Below are 18,082 nucleotides of genomic sequence, written 5' to 3' on the forward strand. Positions count from 1 at the left end.
AGCGAGCAGATACTAACTGAAGGAGACATCAAACATACGGTGCAGATCATTTCAATTTCTTTCTGAACGAAAAAGCCTTGAAGCAGATTGACTTGGAAGCCAAACGTCTTAAGTCTTCATATTTCATTACAAATGATAAAGCCATATTTTAAGAAAAGAAAAAAAAAGTCTGCTGAGCAACACAACTTAGCCAACCAAAAACCAAAACATCAAGTGCACCGCCTCCAGTTCTATATACACCATGATCTGTTAAATAATGAATAACACAAATAGGTTCCCTATTTCCATTCAAAGCTCTTCCCCTCATATAGTTAAAGTTCAACAACACTAAATATTTAAAGGTGAAATGTATGATATTTTCAACCTTAATAGATTAGCAAGCAATTATTTGCTCTATGAGTGCTGATTTTACCACAGCTTGCAACCTTCTTTCTCTCCGTGTTCATTCTATTTACTTCTCATGTTATCAAGCCGGTTTTTGGCCAAGTGAGAACAAGTGTGCATGTAAGTCTTGTCGGAGAAAGCAAAGTTCTAGGTTTTTTACTACACCGAACAGACCAGGATTTTCATTTTAAAAGACACACCCAAAAACAGATAAATTAGATCACCATCCACTTTGGTCTGTTTTAGCCAATAAATCTATGAACTTGATTAGCTCGATGATAGGTTTCACTTTAGTTTTGGTCGTAGTTGTTGTTGCTAAAGTTTGGCCAGCCAACCATGATCCCTTTGAGGAATCTTTAGGAAACAGGTCCATCTAAGCTATAATGGCTCTCTAGCCTGCCTGTGTTCCTCTGCATCAGATGGTGCATCTGTTTCTGCTATCCAGTGATCCCTTTTGCTATTAATACCTCCTCCTCTACCATGACTCCAGCCAACACTGACAACTCTGTCACTTATTCAGCCAGCCACTCTCCCTGAGCTCCAGTAAATATTAGCATTGCACAGTATGTAGTACCACTGGTGCCCCAACTACCTGCTCCTTTCATCTCACCTCAGCTGGGGAGCCCTTCTCCACAGTTTTGATCATGGGGACACGGTTTTTCTCTTCCAGGGTAAAGCCGTAGCCTCCATCACTTGGCCTTATCTGGAAAACAACATGTTTCGCATCAGCAAAATCCCAATCCAGCAGACTGAGACACTTTCACAGAGCACAAAGACACACACACACACTAGAAGAAGATGCTGGTGCAGACAGATAGCAGACACTGTAATATTTTGCTCACTCCTTTGAAAAGAAGGCTTTTCTTGCTTACTGAGGTATAAACTGAACTTTTGCAGGGTTATCACTTTTCTTCTTCACAGCTGTGCTCTTCATGATGACGCACTGTGATTTTGGTTTGATCCGAGTTAAGGGCAAATTAGAGCGAATCTTAGCAAGTTAGACAGAATGAGTAAATCGGTCGAGGAGAACTCACCAGGAGAGACTTGCCGATGACATTCTCCACTATTTTCAGGTCGTGCTTCATGGGTTTATATTTGGTGTTGGATCCCTCCATCTCCTCGTCAGCAAAGAAACGGAACAGTAGGGGCTCGTCTTTAAATTCACTCTTCTCCAACACTGAGGGAAACAACAAGGACAAAATAAGTAAACTGGCAGAATCAATCAATCACATCTAGCAAAAAAACAGTCATTCATACAATGTGAAATAAAGCTCTCTTCTTATGCCAATGAAGTCGACAACAAAACAGTAAATCTGGCATACTGACTGAGCACAATCACATTTTTTTTCATTTGTGAAGGTAAACGATTTGAGAAACTGAAGCTCTGCTATCTGACCAGAACATTGGAAAAATCCACATCCATGACATTAGAAAACGCTTATGCAGTGCTATGCAGCTGAGATACACAACTCAGATCTTTTGGGGACGGACGGCATTTTATTGTAACACCACTTTGTACCAATAGATGAGATATGACTTTTCTCTGCTGATTCTGCAGCGTCGTCTTGATACGGATCTGAGTCGACTCTGTTTGGGATGTGAACGTGACCAAAGAGGAGCAGTGGTGGGTTAACGAGGACATCTTTTGTGGGCCAATAAGGAGAAATTCATGTGTTTTTGAATGAGGCCCACGCATCAGTAGCAATAACATCACATTAGGTTATGATCATCTTGTTGTTTTTTGTTCGACGGATGCTTTAGTCAAGGATTTTTCAGTAAAAAAAAATTAAAGGAGTCCTAATCAAAAGGCAACAGAGGCGGTAATTCAGAGGTCGTTCAGCAGGCCGGAGAAAAAAATATTAATTGACATAAATAATGAAATAATTTTTTTAAACTTGAATAGAAATGGAAACATACACCATGTCTGCTAAAACGGCCCCTTGTGGTGATAAAGGATAGGTGAGGTTTACTTGAGGGAAAGGGTTTTTTTCTCCTAAAAGTGTTTACAGCCAAGCTTTTAGGATGAGCAGATCAGGTTGCCATGGTGACTGTGCCCCAGTGAACTGCTTGACCCGTCTATAATTCTAAACGTGACTATTATCATTACTGTGTGAACTTTCAACGCTTGAAAACAAAATGAACAAAACTTTTGGCAATAAGTCGTGTTGCATTTAGTGTCCAAGTACTACAACATCCATAATGAAAGCAATATTTATTCAAATGTACACACTTCTGAACAACAGAAAGCAAAACCTCACATAATACGGCTAAAGTTCACTTTTGAATGAACCCAGTCTCTGCGGCAGCATAACATCCACCAAGACCAAGTTTTAAAATAAAAAGAGCCCCGAGGGGAAAAACCAGAGCTTCCTTTTAACATTCTCTCTCTTCATTCCCCCTCAAGATCAGATATAGTGCCAATAGTTTTAATAGCTACATCATCAGGCCAAATAACTTGCAGGCACGAATGGTGAAATTGCCCTGCAGGCTGAGGAAGTGAAGGGAAATTTGATGGCTGGGGTTGTTATGTTCTATAGATGTGCTGGTAATTTGTAGTGTGAGACTTGAACTGTGGGCAGTTAGGAGTGGTTACATCATGAGGGTACGAGGAGACACGCTGTGACTCATGCTGTAGTTTGTATGATGTGGACTTTGGCACAAAGGAAGCTTGGCATTAAAAACAAATCAGCCCCTCTCAGACAAACAGTAACCATGACGACGTCCATTTTGATTTTAAAAACTGACAAACGCACGTGTCACATGCCAGGTTTTCAAAGCTAAAGCCAATCACGCAGGCACAGCCAGGCAGGTTATATTAGGCACATGTATCGACACAACTACACATGGAATTAATGATGGTGTGTCTGAATAGAGCCATAGATGTACTAATGTATTCATTGCATTGGGGGAAGAGGTTTTATTCTTGCAGCATGTCAAAGGGATTAAGAATAGAAGCGGACAAGAAAGAACAAGAATGGTTGTGTTCTAGAGCAGGATGCGAAATGCCAGGCGCCCAAAGTTTCTACAAAGCGTTGAGGCTCGCATTTGGCCAATGATGGGAGAGGATTTCATGTTTCAGTTAGATCAGAACTTTTTCTGCTCTGCTGAAATCAGCGGAGGAAAGTGCTGTACCGTGGTGCATGAAGCCATTGTCGCACAGTTCCACCCCCAAGATCAGCGCTTCCTCTCTTGTTCTGCAGTCCCCCTGCAGCAGAAGACAAGAGAAAGAGTGGACACACAGGAGATGGAATTAAGACGGATTTAAGAGTGGATAGAGTAACTGAGACAATGGGGAAAAAAAGCTAAGTGTATATATATATATATATATATATATATATATATATATTTATTTATTTTTTTTAAAAGAGAAAGAAACACAGATCAAAGAAAGTTGTGTGCTTTTTAGAGAGCAGTCGAGATGACACACTTACACCCTCCTTTGTTCCTGCGTCCAAATGCCCTGAGGCCAGCAGAGCTACTCCATGCTATGCCCTTAACGCAGCTAAAACAAAGTCTAGACTCTATAGTGTGACAGCTCTTGAAATCCTGCTTAAGGGAGTGTGAGCTATTACACTGACCTGTGTCAAACATATTTATATGGACTTCCACAAGCGCGCAATTGCACTTACAGGGCAGGCACAAACAAGCGATGTCTGCTTTAATTTAGTTGTGGTCGCCTTTGTGAGTTTCATTTCTTTCTCATCCCGTACTCGAATATCAATCTTTTGAGCTCAAAGCTTCCTGTCAGAGTCAATAAAGCTTAGCCGTACATTAAATTCTGCTTCTCTTCCTCCGTTTCCTCTTGGCTTTACTGAGGGCTTCTTTCCCCTGTTGCACATTTGAAGTGACCGACCTGTTATGACAACAGCTGCTTCCATCCCTCACACTCTCTTTCTTTCTTTCTTTCTTTCTTTCTTTCTTTCTTTCTTGCTCAAATCTGTTTCCAATATGCTCAGGAACCAGTGGACATGATTTAGAGGGTGTTGTGGATTAGGATTTGCCAGGAAGTAAATCAGTATCAGAATATGATTAATTCCTAATCAAAATGATATATCTTTATGCCAGTTCATTGTAGTTGAACATGTTTCATTGCTTAAATGAGAAATCTCATTATATTTCATGTTCTTGTGAGACAGACAGAAGTAGGATTGTTGATACCGTAGCAGGTTAGGGCAGTTTAAAGTTAGGGCAGTTTACCTGTGCTATGAGCCAGTCTATCAGCTTGTTCGCCATGACAACCGATTTGTAGGTCCGCAGATGATAGTCCTTATCCCTAAATAGGAAAAAAAACATTTTAATGGAAGGATTGGAAAAAGAGCATTTTTTGGGTCGTTTCGTTTTACTGTTGCTTTCACTGTGATGAACTTAGTGTGAACTCGTATAGCTCCTCATATAGACCAATTGCTTGGTCTATTTAAACAATGCCTAAAGGAGAACTAATAATTCCTACTGTCAGCAAAGCGCTTTTCAAGATCTGGCAGTTGTGTCATATATCTAAGCGAGTTCCTGAAGTTTGGCGACAGCTAAACAACATTCCTCGGAGCCGGGCTGGTATGGTGTTGCTGTTCTCAGTGTTACCCACATGGCCGCACTTTGCCAGACCCCAGAGAATGCCGTTTGAAATGGAGCAGTGACTTTCCCATGAACGCAGGGGCCTCCCTGGGGACACGCAGGGGCTGAGCAGCAGAGCCGGGAAAGTCCTGAACCACCGTGACTTACACCACTCCACCGCATGCAAACACTCAGACACACATGCAGCCACACATACACAACACTTTCCATCACACACACAGTCCAGACAAGTCAAACAAGGCTTGCGGGCCAACTTAAAGTCCAATCTCGGCTGTGCGGCGCTCTTCAGAATGTGAAAGCGTGAGAGGACGATTGTTGCCCCGTTTCCTCCACAATAAAATACTCCGTTATGCAAGAGCATCTGACAGCCTGTGTTCGTCCCTGATGAGGACAGTAGAGTTGATTAGGCCCGATAGCCTGTCGCGCCATGCAGAACCACTTTGAGCAGAAGAAGCAGGAGGCACCAGGCCTTTATTCTGAATGGGATACCAGAGCCAGGGAGACTGAGGCTTCGGCGGCTGGTGCAGTGAGGCTGTCAGGGTGAAAAATGGGGGGTAAACAGCAGCCCAGTGGGCAGCCATATGTCGGGGTTGAGGAAACAGCAGCTTGAGGAGTAACAGAGGGAAAGGTCAGAGAGGTGGTTTTTAACTGGCTGTCTGTGGAGGAAAGTTTGTTTTGACATTTTATGAGCGGGTTCTTGGGCAATTGGATGAAACTGTACTTTCAAAGCAAACTTTGAGGTAAATCATGCAGAGGACACAAGAAGTTTAAGCTTTAATCAGCTACTCGGCCCTGATAAATTACTGAAGTACTGTATCATTTTTTCATTTTGGAATTCTTACGCATAAATTTGGAGTTGCTGGAGGATTCATCAGCATAATGAAGAACACATTCAAACACAGAACCGAAACAAAGTCGCCCCCCCCATTCTAAGTACACTGAACAAGTCTATCATGGATATTTGAAACTGTGCAATGGGATCCCCTGGAATGGATGGAATCACAGAATTCTTTAAGACTTCACAAGCTCCACAGTGGTGTGGGGGCTACGTGGTGTCCCCTCCTGCCTCATCCCTCTCGCTCTGCCAGGAAATTCCACCTAATTAGGCAGGGACTGGTTGCTCCAATTAAACTCTGGCATTCCTGGGCCGTGTGATGCATTGTACAGGGCTTTCAGTGAGAGTGCACTGCGCATACAAGCTTGCTAACAACACACAACTTCATAGCACCAAAAAGCGTTATTAAGCCATGAGGTTTTGCAAACAAACAACAGTGAACTGATTTTAGCATGCAGACTAAACAGATTAAAACAGAAAAATGACTATGGTGCAGTTTTAAAGGTGTGAAATGAAAGTTTCTCTTCAGGCCTTTTTTTTTTTTAATCCCACATAAACAGCCAGCCCTGACGTGGCGCTTTGCGGTAAAACACATTAGCAGCCTGTAAACAGTTTTCATTCGAATTACAGGAGCAACACCAAAGAGCAAAGCAGCGGTTTAGTCAAACAATTGGATTTTGTTCCTTACACGTGAGCAGCAGTGCTCAAATAAAGCCTTACGCATTTGGGCATGAGTGACAGTTTCAAGGAGATGTCAGATATTTTTGTGAATTTATGCATCTTCCCAAACACGTAGTTCAAAAACAAAGAGGAGGTTCTTTGGAACCGTCATTTGTACTCAAAGTACATCTTAAATAAGCGACTTTTTACTTTTAATTGAGAAGACTTTTCCATATATAGTCTTATTTTAACTCAAGTTAAATCATTTGGTATTCTTTCCACCTCTGACTAAATGTATCCAAAGCAACTTAACATCTGATAAACTCTTTCACCACACCTGCGTCTCGAGGCAGAGCAGATAAAAGCTGCCAGGCTCACTCACTCACACCCTATCACCATCTGTGCTAACTCCTCATAAGTCAGTTTCTCTTTGAACACAATGAGCTCATAGTTCACTGGGATACTTCTCTCCTTAACTCTGGTTGCTCTGTGGGACCATTGCACAAATACAGGATGACAGGCTACTGGGATCCCACCTTGCTTGGTTGTAAAGCAGAAGTAAAAGGAAACACACCTGATGACGGGAGTAAAAAGGCTATGAAGGCGGCAGAACAGCCGAACGCCCTGAGAAAAAAAACAGGAAAAGCATGGCAAGTTATTTCAGGGACGTGTGTGTGTGTGTGTGTGTGTGTGTGTGTGTGTGTGTGTGTGTGTGCGTGTCAAACTGAATTCGTCTCTACTGTTAAACCTTTACCTTGGAAATAACATCGTGCATGTCACTTCTGGGGTGGTAGGTGCCGTCATCGTAGCGGAAGCGGTACAACACGGGCTCAGGCTTGAACTGGTGCTTGTCTGTGACTGAAAAAAAAAAAAAAAGTGCTATTGGAAACACGAGGAGCCTGACAGATCTGCCAGAGCCAGAGAAGAAACAAGGAAAGAAAAAAAAAAAAAAAAGGCAAAACCCCAGGGAGAATTATTTGTCTGGCTTTAAATTTGAAAGTATAACAGGTTTAAAAACCTATTCAAGCAAAGCAGAGCTGTGCAAAGAAACAAGCTGACAAGAGGAAGACTCCCACCTCCTACAAAGCCAGCACTGATAACACAGCTGCTCATGAGCTCCATGCTTCACTTGCTTTAGGGGGACTTTTACATAGACCCTCATAAAAGCTGGCTCTGTATTCTTTGTTGCCTCAATGCAGGTTCCATTAAGGGCTCTTATGAAAAGATATTCTATCGTTTTTCTCCTTGCGGACCTCTGACTGCACTGAGCAAGCTCAGAGGGCCTCGGGGTTATTTCTCTCAGTCAGGGGTGGCTTTAAAGCCCAATCTCATTTCTCAGTGAGGAAGCAATAAAGTGCCCCCGAGTGATTTAAGTTAGAACTTGTACTTGGGGCACTACTTTTTTCAGGGGGAAAAAATGTATGCAGAGAAAGTACGCACCACTGAGTCTGAATGCAAAGCATTAGCCAGCTTAAGCCATGTGCATTTACACTGACACTTTCATCACATAAAGAAACCGAGTAAATAATCCCTTACCTAAACTTTGTGTCAAAGGAGTGTTTAAATGGAACACCTGCTAAGCCATAAATAAGACAGCTGCATCTACGCCGTAGACTTCAGCCAAAGAGTGAAATCACTGAGAAACCGTGTGTTGAATGACGAGTATTTCTTTCCGACATAGCTAAACCAGGGGTGTCCAAAGTAGAACAGACGGTGGTGGATTTGGTTTTAGATCGGGGGACACCAGAGGATGACAAAGCGTTTCCAAGAAGAAGAGAAAGAACCAACCGTGGTGGATGATGCCGTTCTCTAGCAGAGCTTGACCCAGATGAACCCCTTCTTCTGGGTTGTCCGTCTCACCAATTTCCATCAGCCAGGACACAAACTCACTGGAGGACACACACAAAACACGACATCGGCATAGAAACAAAGATACGTGGAAAAAAAAGCTTATGGTAGACAATGGACAATGAGTGTGATCAGTGGAGAGAGCTTTGAATTTACCATGTGAAAAGGAAGCAGAGACGAGACACACTTTATAACCCACTACAAACAACATTTACTCTAAATTCATATGACTGTTATGGCAAGCGGCACGATGTCGGAAAGATCTATTTACCTTCAAGAGCCACATTTGTTTGCTAAAACAACCAGCAGGCTTTAGTTCTTGTGTTTTGTCTAGTTCCACTTCATTTATTTTAGACTCACAGCATAACACAATCAAACACAGAGGATTAAATTAGATCATGGGAATTTCTTAATGGTAAACACAAGAAAAAGGAAACAAACCAACCACCAGAAGCAACAAACAGCATCTGACGCTTTGATGGCCGAAATTAACTAAACGGGTTCATTCACAGTTATTTAATGTCTCGGAGAAAAAAAAACTGACGGAGTAAAGAGGGGGGGGGTTGCCAATGGGTTAGGGTTAACCCAGCAGTAGTCTATCTGATTATATCCCTGATGTCCTGTCTCACCACAGAAGCCAAACAAACACATTCAGCAGCATCACTGGAATTCTCTGGAGCTCGCTTCCAGGCCACGATGGAGGCCTTCTGGTGTCAAGAGCTGAGGCAAAAGAAGCATTTTACGAAGTTTTCGGAGAGACCAAAGGCCAAACTGCCCACTTCCAGCATCTAACACTCTTTAACCACTGATCCTTGACATCTTGACTACATGGAAAACACACAAGCTTTTGACAATGATAATTTATCAAACTGTATATCTTTACCATCATAGCCAAATACTGGATTATGGAGTTTTCATGGGCTCATGCTCCATATGCAGTACATTAAAAGAAATATATTTCATTAATTCCATTAGTATAAAATAAAGAACTAAAAAATACACATTAATGATTTGTTATTTTAGGCAGTCATTGTGTAGGGCTGCTTCCGTGGGCAGGAATGACCCCCTGTAGTGTTTTTTGTTCAGGCAGCGCTGAAGAAGCCTCTGGTTGAACACATGATGCTGTGTAGAGGGTGTGCAGCGTTGTCCATCATGTTGAATAACTTGCGCAACAAGAAGAGACCATTTCAAACAACTGTGACTATTTGTCCTTTGTGTTTCTGGTACCTCTGAATTGTTAAGCAAATTTTAAATACATGAAAAAATATGAAAGGCTAAGCTAGAGCTTGTAATGATCCGCGAGGCCGTAGGTGATGGCGGATATCACGAGGCAGGGGTGACACTGGACCCAATTTCCAAGGAAAGAGACAAAGTTTTTCCCTTCAATATGACAAAGTTGAAATAACCAAAGACACTGAAGGTGTTTGTGCTAATTATATAAATGACTTGGGAAGGAAAACTTATGCAAAATGACATATTCATGCTTGTAGACAAAATGATCTAGATGCATACCCCATCTATAAAATCTCTGGGCCCTTTTTTGTTGCCTTGCAACTCTAGCGGCCATCAGCCGCACTCTCAACACTTTTTCATGTACCCCAAGGCTTTAACAGTGGCAAAGAAAATTGCATTTTGTTACCCTGCAGCCTGGACATGGATTAATCTGAAGAAAGAAGTCAAATAAGAAACCCCTATATCTACTGATAGATTTAAGGGTATCATAAAGAATACGGTGAGGGAGACATACGGTTCCTAAACTGGTCACTGTTATTTTAAATGATGCCGGGAGTTGGATGTAAAATTTTGCTTATTGTTTGCGGTAACCGTAGCTTCATTTGCACTAAACAGGTTTAGACAGCATCAGTCGTTTAAGTTTCGGTGAGTTACATCACGTCTTTAACATCCGTCATGACTGGATGACATCTGTCATATATAGCAAACGCAAACACATATTTGTTTTTCTGCTTATTTTTTTAAGGTTTAAAATGGGATGAGAACATCTGGCTGGCGGGCTGTCACACACATTTCCTGTGATGAATTACTCTGTTTCAGAAAACAAACCACAAATACGATCGTGCCATTTGAAGGGGAGGAGCCGGAGGCCCGAAAATAGCCCTCAGCCAGAAAAAGACAAGTTGAGAAAAAAAAAGAGGAGGAGGAGTGCAAGGAGAATAAAGGCAAAGCATTTCACAATGGGAGGAGTGGGCTCAGTTGAAGCCACGGGCAATGTGGTTTTCATCAGAGACATAAGATGCTGTTTTCTCATTCGACAATTACGCCTACATGTAATCATCTCCAAAATCATCCCAGACCGGGGAAGTACAGAGGGGCTAGAGATGTCTTTTTACCCACAAGTGGTCATCCAGGTGTGGTATTTAAAGGGTAGGTTTTCCAAAGGGAGCTTTCTCTGAGCAGCTTTCTCACCACTTGATCTCAACACTCAATGAGATGACCGCATAGGACTAGCATTTGATCCTTTTAATCTTTTCAGCTGACAGACCCATTCCTTCTCCACACCACAAGGGATCTGGTGTTGTCTGCATGGAGTTCAAGAGAAAGTAACTCTTCGTTCCAAACCACCATGCCATGTAACTTGGCCACAACTATGTCCGATTGGAGTTTTTGGGTTTTATCTTTTTTTTTTTTTTGTTCTTCGGGCTTTTAAAAATAACAGAGCTTTCGACATGATTGCTTAAAGCTGCAGTCTGCAACTCTTTTTCAAGCATAATGCCTGGAACTGTCCGGGGATTCTGAAAGTAGTACATTAAATACCCCAATACAAAAAAATGAGTTCTCTAGGTCCCCTATATGTCCCGCTAGGTCCCTCCAAAGCCAGCAGGTTTGTTTACAAAATTTCAGACCGGACCCGTAAAAGGTAACCAATCAGGTTTACGAGCTGGGCTCTGCTGCCTGTCAATCACCGATTGTGCACGCGCGATACAAGGTAGGCTCGTCCCCACGCTTATTTATCTGGACTATTGAACTTCATTACGGGCTAGTCTACTTACTGTGTCTTCCATGATCGCAAATGACAGGTGAGTTGATGAATGAGGAGTCGTGTAGGCGCATCTGGCGTGCACGTAGACGTGCACGAGTTCTCATGTGTTTTGAAGGGGCGGGACAGGAAGTTGAATAACTTTTTATTTTTCGGTTACAAAATAAGCATTTCTTGCATTTTGCGACTACGGAGGTCACCGTCTTCAACTTCAAGCGTTCTGATAGATCATGTAAACTCTTAAAATGCCAAAAAGTAGGACTTTACATATGACAACAACAAATCTTGCAGACTGCAGCTTTAAGCTTGGTTTATTTTCATTGCGACTGTAACAAGTCAGAAAAGCTCTTAAAAGACTTGACGCTAATGGAAAACACCGGCCATTCTGAAATGTACTGGGGGGGGTTACAAGACAAAGTGTTTAGGATTTCAAGACTAGAAACAGGAGCACAGGTTAAACAGCATTAAACCAAGGCTGTCATGTGAATACAATTCTGTGTCAGTTGCGTTTTAGTTATTAGAATATCTTCAATCCATTACAAAAAAAAACCCACACGTTTTCAATTTTAAAGCTCCAGCCAGATGTTTGTAGATTTTATCATTATTACCTCTGTCACCGTTTTTCCTTCACGTGTACTTGAACGAAAAACGAATATGACACCAAGTCATCTGTATCCCGCATGAAAGCGACTGACATGGATGCATCATATCATTAAATACTTATAATAGTCCAAGGAAAGGAATTTGGGCAAAGCATCACACTAATAGCGCGTTTTTTCAGCTATTTCCAAAGCCCCGCTGGACAGACCCGCTCAGACATGTAAAAAGACAGGTGGAAAATGGACCGAGTTTTCTGTGAAAATTCAACAACATGAATGCGGCTCACACAATGAGCCACTTTTGGCTAACTTTGACAGTAGTTACCTCATGGATTCCTAAGCGAGGAGCTTATTGTAATCTAACATGGGCGAGGGAGAAGGCGGGCAGTCAGCTGAGCCACACAGGGATATCTCCCTCTGATTTATGACTGGCATTCACTGGCCGATTCTTCCCCAGACACCATACCAATAATCCCTAAATAAGATTCATAGGCTAAATCCGTCTGGATTTGATTTTCCCATTACTGAGTCTGCGGATATACACAGACTCTCCTGAACGCGTGCTCTTTTTTTTTTTTTCTTTCTTCCCAGCTGCTGCTCTTTAAAAATCCTTGCCAATTTAACAGTAAACTCTACTCATCACACTGTGCAAGACCCCCGCTGTCAGCTTAACATCATCTACAAAGACCTGCGAATCTTCCAAGTGCAAACATGCAGAATATTCAGCAGATATCAATTCTGGTCTCTCTAAAAGGGTCATGACACAGTCATCCAGTTTGGCACTCACTCACTGCCTGGCAGTTACAGAGTTTCCGACTGGCGCAACACAGAGACAACCACAGGATTTGAATGCGCATTTGTTTTCTCACCAAAGTGTCAAGATTGGTGGTAGGAGCCTTACCTTCCAAAGAAACACTTGGGGAAAGTGGTGAGCTTGCGTTTCCGGTCCTTAATCAGATTCCCTTTGGTCATAAGGTGGTAGAGTTTCTCTCCTTTCTCTGAGACCATCACCCACGTGTCCTGCTCCATGCCAAGCCTCAGACCTGCGCAGGAGAGGAGGAAGGGGAGGGTGCAAATTGCCTGTCAGTCTCATTAGCATTAATACTCTTTGCACTTAGCCCTGGGCTATTCATCAGTCAAACTGGAAAATGTCTTCTAATTGCTAAGATAATTAGCAGCTCCTTGGAGTGTCTGTCCTAACAGTCCGAGGTGGAGTTCACATCACACGTGAAATATTTAACTTGTGCAAAACTAAATAAAAAGAGTAAAATAGAGACTGAAAATATGCTGACTTTGCCATCCATTCTTACATGCAAATCCCACATACTTATCATTTCAGTTGTCTTGCTATGTACTGACTTTCCCAAACCCACTAGAAAGTATATTTTTTAATTCTGTTACATTTCCCTCACTGATTCCATTAAAAGTGAACCAACTTCAGCCTCTTACTTTTCCTCCGCTCCCTCTCTTTCATGATGGCTTCCAGCCACTCCTGCTTCTCCTCCGGGGTCTTGGCCATGCAGACGAACCACTTGTTCTTGGCCGTGTTGTGGATCTTCCAGCCGTTGTTCACAATGTTCCCGCTGCTGTGGTAGTCGGCTGTAGGGCAGAGGAGGAGAGCGCACAGACAGAAACAGTCGTGACTCTTCACGTTTTTTAAAGTCCTCTCTTTGCAAGGGGTGGAACAGCGAAAAATCCCTTCAAGGAGTCACGCACGCTCAGAGTACTTTTTCCATGTTTGAAAGGCTGTCAGTCTGTGGTTGCACTGCAAACAGAGTTATTGGGAAGTTGGGTGCACAGTAAATAAGGGTTGCTGCATAAAACACAGCACTGAGGTACAAATCCAATTAACCACTTCAGAGAAACCAAAGCCTACACACAAAAGAAATCAAGTAATAGACAAGAACAGGCATTCTTGATTAATTAAGGCTCCCTTGCGGTGGTGTGTTATTCAAAAACCTCCATTATAAATCTGCTGAGAGTATAGTTCTTTTTCTTTATGCAAACACTGGCCTCAAACTTATTTCTCCAGCCCTACTCTAGTCCTCAAAGTTCTTGTCCTCCTTATTGAGCGACTCATTGATTATCGCTCTTGTATTTTAATGAGACAAACGAGGGGACGCGCATACAGATGAAGGACCATCTATCAAGATTTCTAACGGCGGTGCTGCAGGTCTCAGAAGGCCCCCCTCAGACCAGATGGGTGATGTTAAAGAGGACCTCCTTTTGGCTTTGTCCCTTTGCTTCAGTCTGTTTTATAGCTTTATTCTGAGTGTTTAAAGTCTCCAAAGTCACAAAGCCCTCAGCTCACACCAGAGGTAGTTATTCTCTCCCATATAAGAAACTGTTCCAAAACTCCTTGAAACACCTTGTCGGCAGTCAATGGTTTTCTTCCGTTACTCGTCTACATCACCGCGTAACACGACTTGTATTTCCTACCTAGCACCTAGTCAAGGGTGAGCAGCCGTCCCGCACCCGAGCATTTTTAACCAATCAGATGTGCTTTGACCAAATGATGTCTACTACACTTAACCAATTGCAATCGTGAGCTGATTATGAAATGAGCGTGACATGAGCTCTCTGAGAATGCCAAAACTTCCAGCACATCAGAGTGAACTCTTGAGATGTAGTTGTATTCATACCATCATTTCCATTTCTTGGGGAATATTCTAAATCTCTCCCCAGCTGACTTTTGGTTTTTCCCTGTGAGGCCTTAACAAAAAGCAAACCATTACAATCATCAATTATAATAATGTCTAAATACATATATAGTGTGGTGTCCTCTCTATGGAATGCCTCGAGGGCGTGTTTCAACCTCAAGCAGCGGAGTGTGTGCCTGGGAAAAAAAAAGTAGAGGCACTTTCATTACATAGGAATCCAAGCTAAAATACTCCTGTCGCCCTGGATTTCAGATTGAGATCTCCTGTCTGTGGTGCAGAACACCCACGAGTTTCTGCACTGCCGCCTGCTTCACATTTTTATCCTCTTCTCCTGCTCTCCCTCTAGATCCAAACCCATCCATCTCTCACCAGAAACACCAAATACTACTGCCCGTCCAAGTCTGCTGGAAAGGAAAAGATAGCTTCTGCAAATATAAATCATAATCAGTGCCTGTGAGAGGCCAAGAGACACAAGGCTACAAGTTCACCAAGGACGAGCAGCAGCAGCAGCACATTCCAAGGATATGGAACCACAGATTTTAAAAACTGCTTTTATGTGAATTATATCAGCTAACTTGCACGGCTCACCTGTGCCATCGTCGACATTTTCAACCTCCATCACCTCAGTGTTGATCCTTCCTCTGAACAGGTAGCGAGGACCCTCAGTGGATGTTTTGCTGTTTTTCAAACGCCTTCAACAAAGAGAAAAGCAAACCAACACGATTTAATCTTTAAATGTTAGCTTTTGAAGTGGAAATATTCACACTCAACAATCACAACCATCCGGTGTTACTCTTCACACTAACCCCATTTAATTAAATGAGGACCTATGACAGTTTAAGGGAAGCCATTGAATTTTGAGTGTGGGGAAACACATTTGATTATCTTTCATCGTTTCGCTTTCTTTAGTCAATAAATGGCTCCGATTGTGTGCATGACCTGACGACACTACAAAATAACACAGCACGTCAGAGCGGATGGCAGCTGAGCTGCTGGTGGATAAACGCATCCTGTCAAAAAGACGGAGTGGACGCAGCGGCATTGTTAGCAGCTGCATCGGTTGCTCAGTACAAGCAGCAGCAAAATAGAAAGTATTTCGTACAGAAAAGCTTATTCGTCAAGTGTGCTGACTACAAAAAAAAAAAACACAATAAACCAACATCAGTTTCCTGATTCCACTTATGCTGATCACAATACATGTGATTTGAGACAGAATTGTGTCTGAAAGATGGCTGTACAGAGAAAGTAACATACATCCAAAGACAGTGGTTCGTGTCCCTTAAACTACAAATGTTTAATCAAGGTTAATCTGGGATTTAGAATCACCTGTTTTTCTTCTTGCAATAGACCAGAAGCTTGTCAAACAGGAAGAAAATCCTCTCCTGTATGTTCCCAGCTGAAATCTTCAGCAGGACGCCATGCATTAGCATCTCCGTGCATGTGTCTGTGATGTTGGAGCCCTGCAGATGGACATGGGGGTCAAACAGACACAGAAGGATATTTGGACATAGTTGACACATGGTGGAATGATTTGTTACAAAATTCAAACCTTTAAATAATCATGACGTAATTTGCTTATATGCAGTTTATCTGAAAGAAGGCTCTCTTTGCCACAGAACGCTTCAACTAAATATTTCTATTCCAATCAGTTCAAATGTAGTATCTGAGCAGGAGGAGGGACTAAAGAGCCCAGCCTTTCCTGTTCCCTCTCTCAAGGGTCTGTGAAAACACTCCCTGCTTCCTCACAGCAGATTGCTGTGGGACTTTAAAACACGGGGTGGTTAATAGCTTCTATAGAATAACATCCCGTCCAGTCAGACTATGTGTTGCATTGTCGCGCCTGGTCACCATACTGGTTGAGGTTCCTCCTGCAAAGTGATAAAGTGTGCTGTCCTTTCCCCAAGCTTGTCTGCTCTGGGAATTTATGTACCCTGTTTGATCAGTCCCTCAGAGCTAAAAATACCTCCCGTGCGCACAGAGGCGGAAAATGTGCTAAGCATTTCCTCCTGCTGGAGACATCAGCGGGCCAAAACCTTTCGAGCTTTTTCCTTCTTGCCCTCTTTGTCCCTTTCTCCTCCCTTCCCTTCTTATGATCAGTTCTCACTTTTCTTCCCCTTCTCTGTTGCTCTGTTTATTTTATTCCTTCCTCCATGATCCTTTTTAACGCTCCCACTCTCTCAAGTCCCCTGACCAGATGTTAAACTAATTTGCAGCAATTGAATGTGTGCACACCAGACACACCAGAAACTTGTCGTGGTCAGCTGAAGGGGCCAATATCACACCAGGGCAGACCATAAAGTTGCATTTCCTTCATGGCAGAACCCACCCTTCCTCTGTGTTTCATGGCAATTTTAACAGAACCCCCCCCATCCCATCCCATTTACTCACTGCAGCCTTTTTAATTTTTTTTTACTCCATTTTTCGGTCACGCTTCATATTAATCCTCTTTGAGCCAAAGCTGCACTAAGCAACATTTTAAACCCGAAATTGTGTGTTTCATCCAAGTTCCTGCACTCTTTGTATCTTTGTAGTCAAACACTGCCAGACAAAACAACGAATTATGAATGGCAAAGCAGAATGTGTCATTAATTTGAAGCCAAATAAAGCAAAGCCGACAACACATCGAGAGAACAGAAAGTAACGTTAAAAAAAAGAGGAAACTACTACCCTCAGGTCTAGAATTACAACATTACTATGGTATACTGTGACAGAACACAGACACTTGCAACACTAACCAACTGGCAATCACTGCCCTGACAAGTGCTGGCAGTCATCACTATGGTGACCACTTCGGGCCATCGCCCTGTCCATCCCACGCAATGCATGCAAACCTGCCAGGAGGCCCCCGCGGGAGGCCAGCAGTTCAGCTCTAACGAGCAATCATCCCGGACAGAGGAGCAGGAAGGGAAAAATCTTGCAATCGCTCCTCATCCCTCCATCATTCCTCAAACACCCACACAGAAAAACAAAATGCATCCATCACTCAGTTCTCTCATTCCCATGCCTATTTTGCCTCTCCACGCTTTTCTCCTCCCTCGTACTTAGTTCCATCTTATTTGGAGCAGCAGAGCCTGGCGTGCAGCAGTCAGAAGGTCCGGCTCCAGAATGAGCTAATGTTTATAATTAATAAAAGTGCAGAGGGGAAACCACATAGTAGCTAGAGCCAGGACTATGTCGAGAACAAGATGTCACCCCACCCAGCGCTGAGCCTCACTCTGATTGCACTGGTCTTGTATTTCTATGTATCTGCTATTTTCTGACTCTTTTATTACAACTCAAAGAAAAGTCATAATTTTTCTTTTGTTTTATCTGTGACATTATTAATGGATTCAAGATGGGGTTCCAGCTGTCATAAAAAACATCCAGCTGTTTATGTTTCAGCGGTGTATTTTACTCTGAAAGACAGTGTGTCAGTGATCCCAAAACAACACATCCAAAAAAATAAAAACCTTGATAATCTTGGTTAAAAGGAAGGAAGTCCAATCACACACTGCTGTATCTTGTCTTTCTCGTATCTGGGTTGAAAGTC

At 42.6% G+C, this 18,082-nt stretch overlaps 1 protein-coding gene across 3 annotated transcripts in view; it reads right to left on the reverse strand.

The window, feature by feature from the left end:
- prex2 (phosphatidylinositol-3,4,5-trisphosphate-dependent Rac exchange factor 2) overlaps positions 1 to 18,082 on the reverse strand; it is an 84,974-nt gene that overhangs the window by 44,957 nt on the left and 21,935 nt on the right. For all 3 annotated transcript variants that reach the window (XM_075451973.1, XM_075451972.1, XM_075451971.1), the window contains exons 7-17: positions 15,880 to 16,013; positions 15,142 to 15,245; positions 13,343 to 13,492; positions 12,795 to 12,936; positions 8,240 to 8,340; positions 7,206 to 7,309; positions 7,026 to 7,075; positions 4,582 to 4,657; positions 3,517 to 3,589; positions 1,419 to 1,561; positions 995 to 1,087 (exon numbers count right to left, since the gene is read on the reverse strand). In XM_075451973.1, the coding sequence (XP_075308088.1) occupies positions 995 to 1,087; positions 1,419 to 1,561; positions 3,517 to 3,589; positions 4,582 to 4,657; positions 7,026 to 7,075; positions 7,206 to 7,309; positions 8,240 to 8,340; positions 12,795 to 12,936; positions 13,343 to 13,492; positions 15,142 to 15,245; positions 15,880 to 16,013 (1,170 nt within the window). The remainder of the gene's footprint in view (positions 1 to 994; positions 1,088 to 1,418; positions 1,562 to 3,516; positions 3,590 to 4,581; positions 4,658 to 7,025; positions 7,076 to 7,205; positions 7,310 to 8,239; positions 8,341 to 12,794; positions 12,937 to 13,342; positions 13,493 to 15,141; positions 15,246 to 15,879; positions 16,014 to 18,082) is intronic.

This window comes from Odontesthes bonariensis, chromosome 20 (assembly GCF_027942865.1).
Source record: "Odontesthes bonariensis isolate fOdoBon6 chromosome 20, fOdoBon6.hap1, whole genome shotgun sequence".
Taxonomy (NCBI): Eukaryota; Metazoa; Chordata; class Actinopteri; order Atheriniformes; family Atherinopsidae; genus Odontesthes; species Odontesthes bonariensis.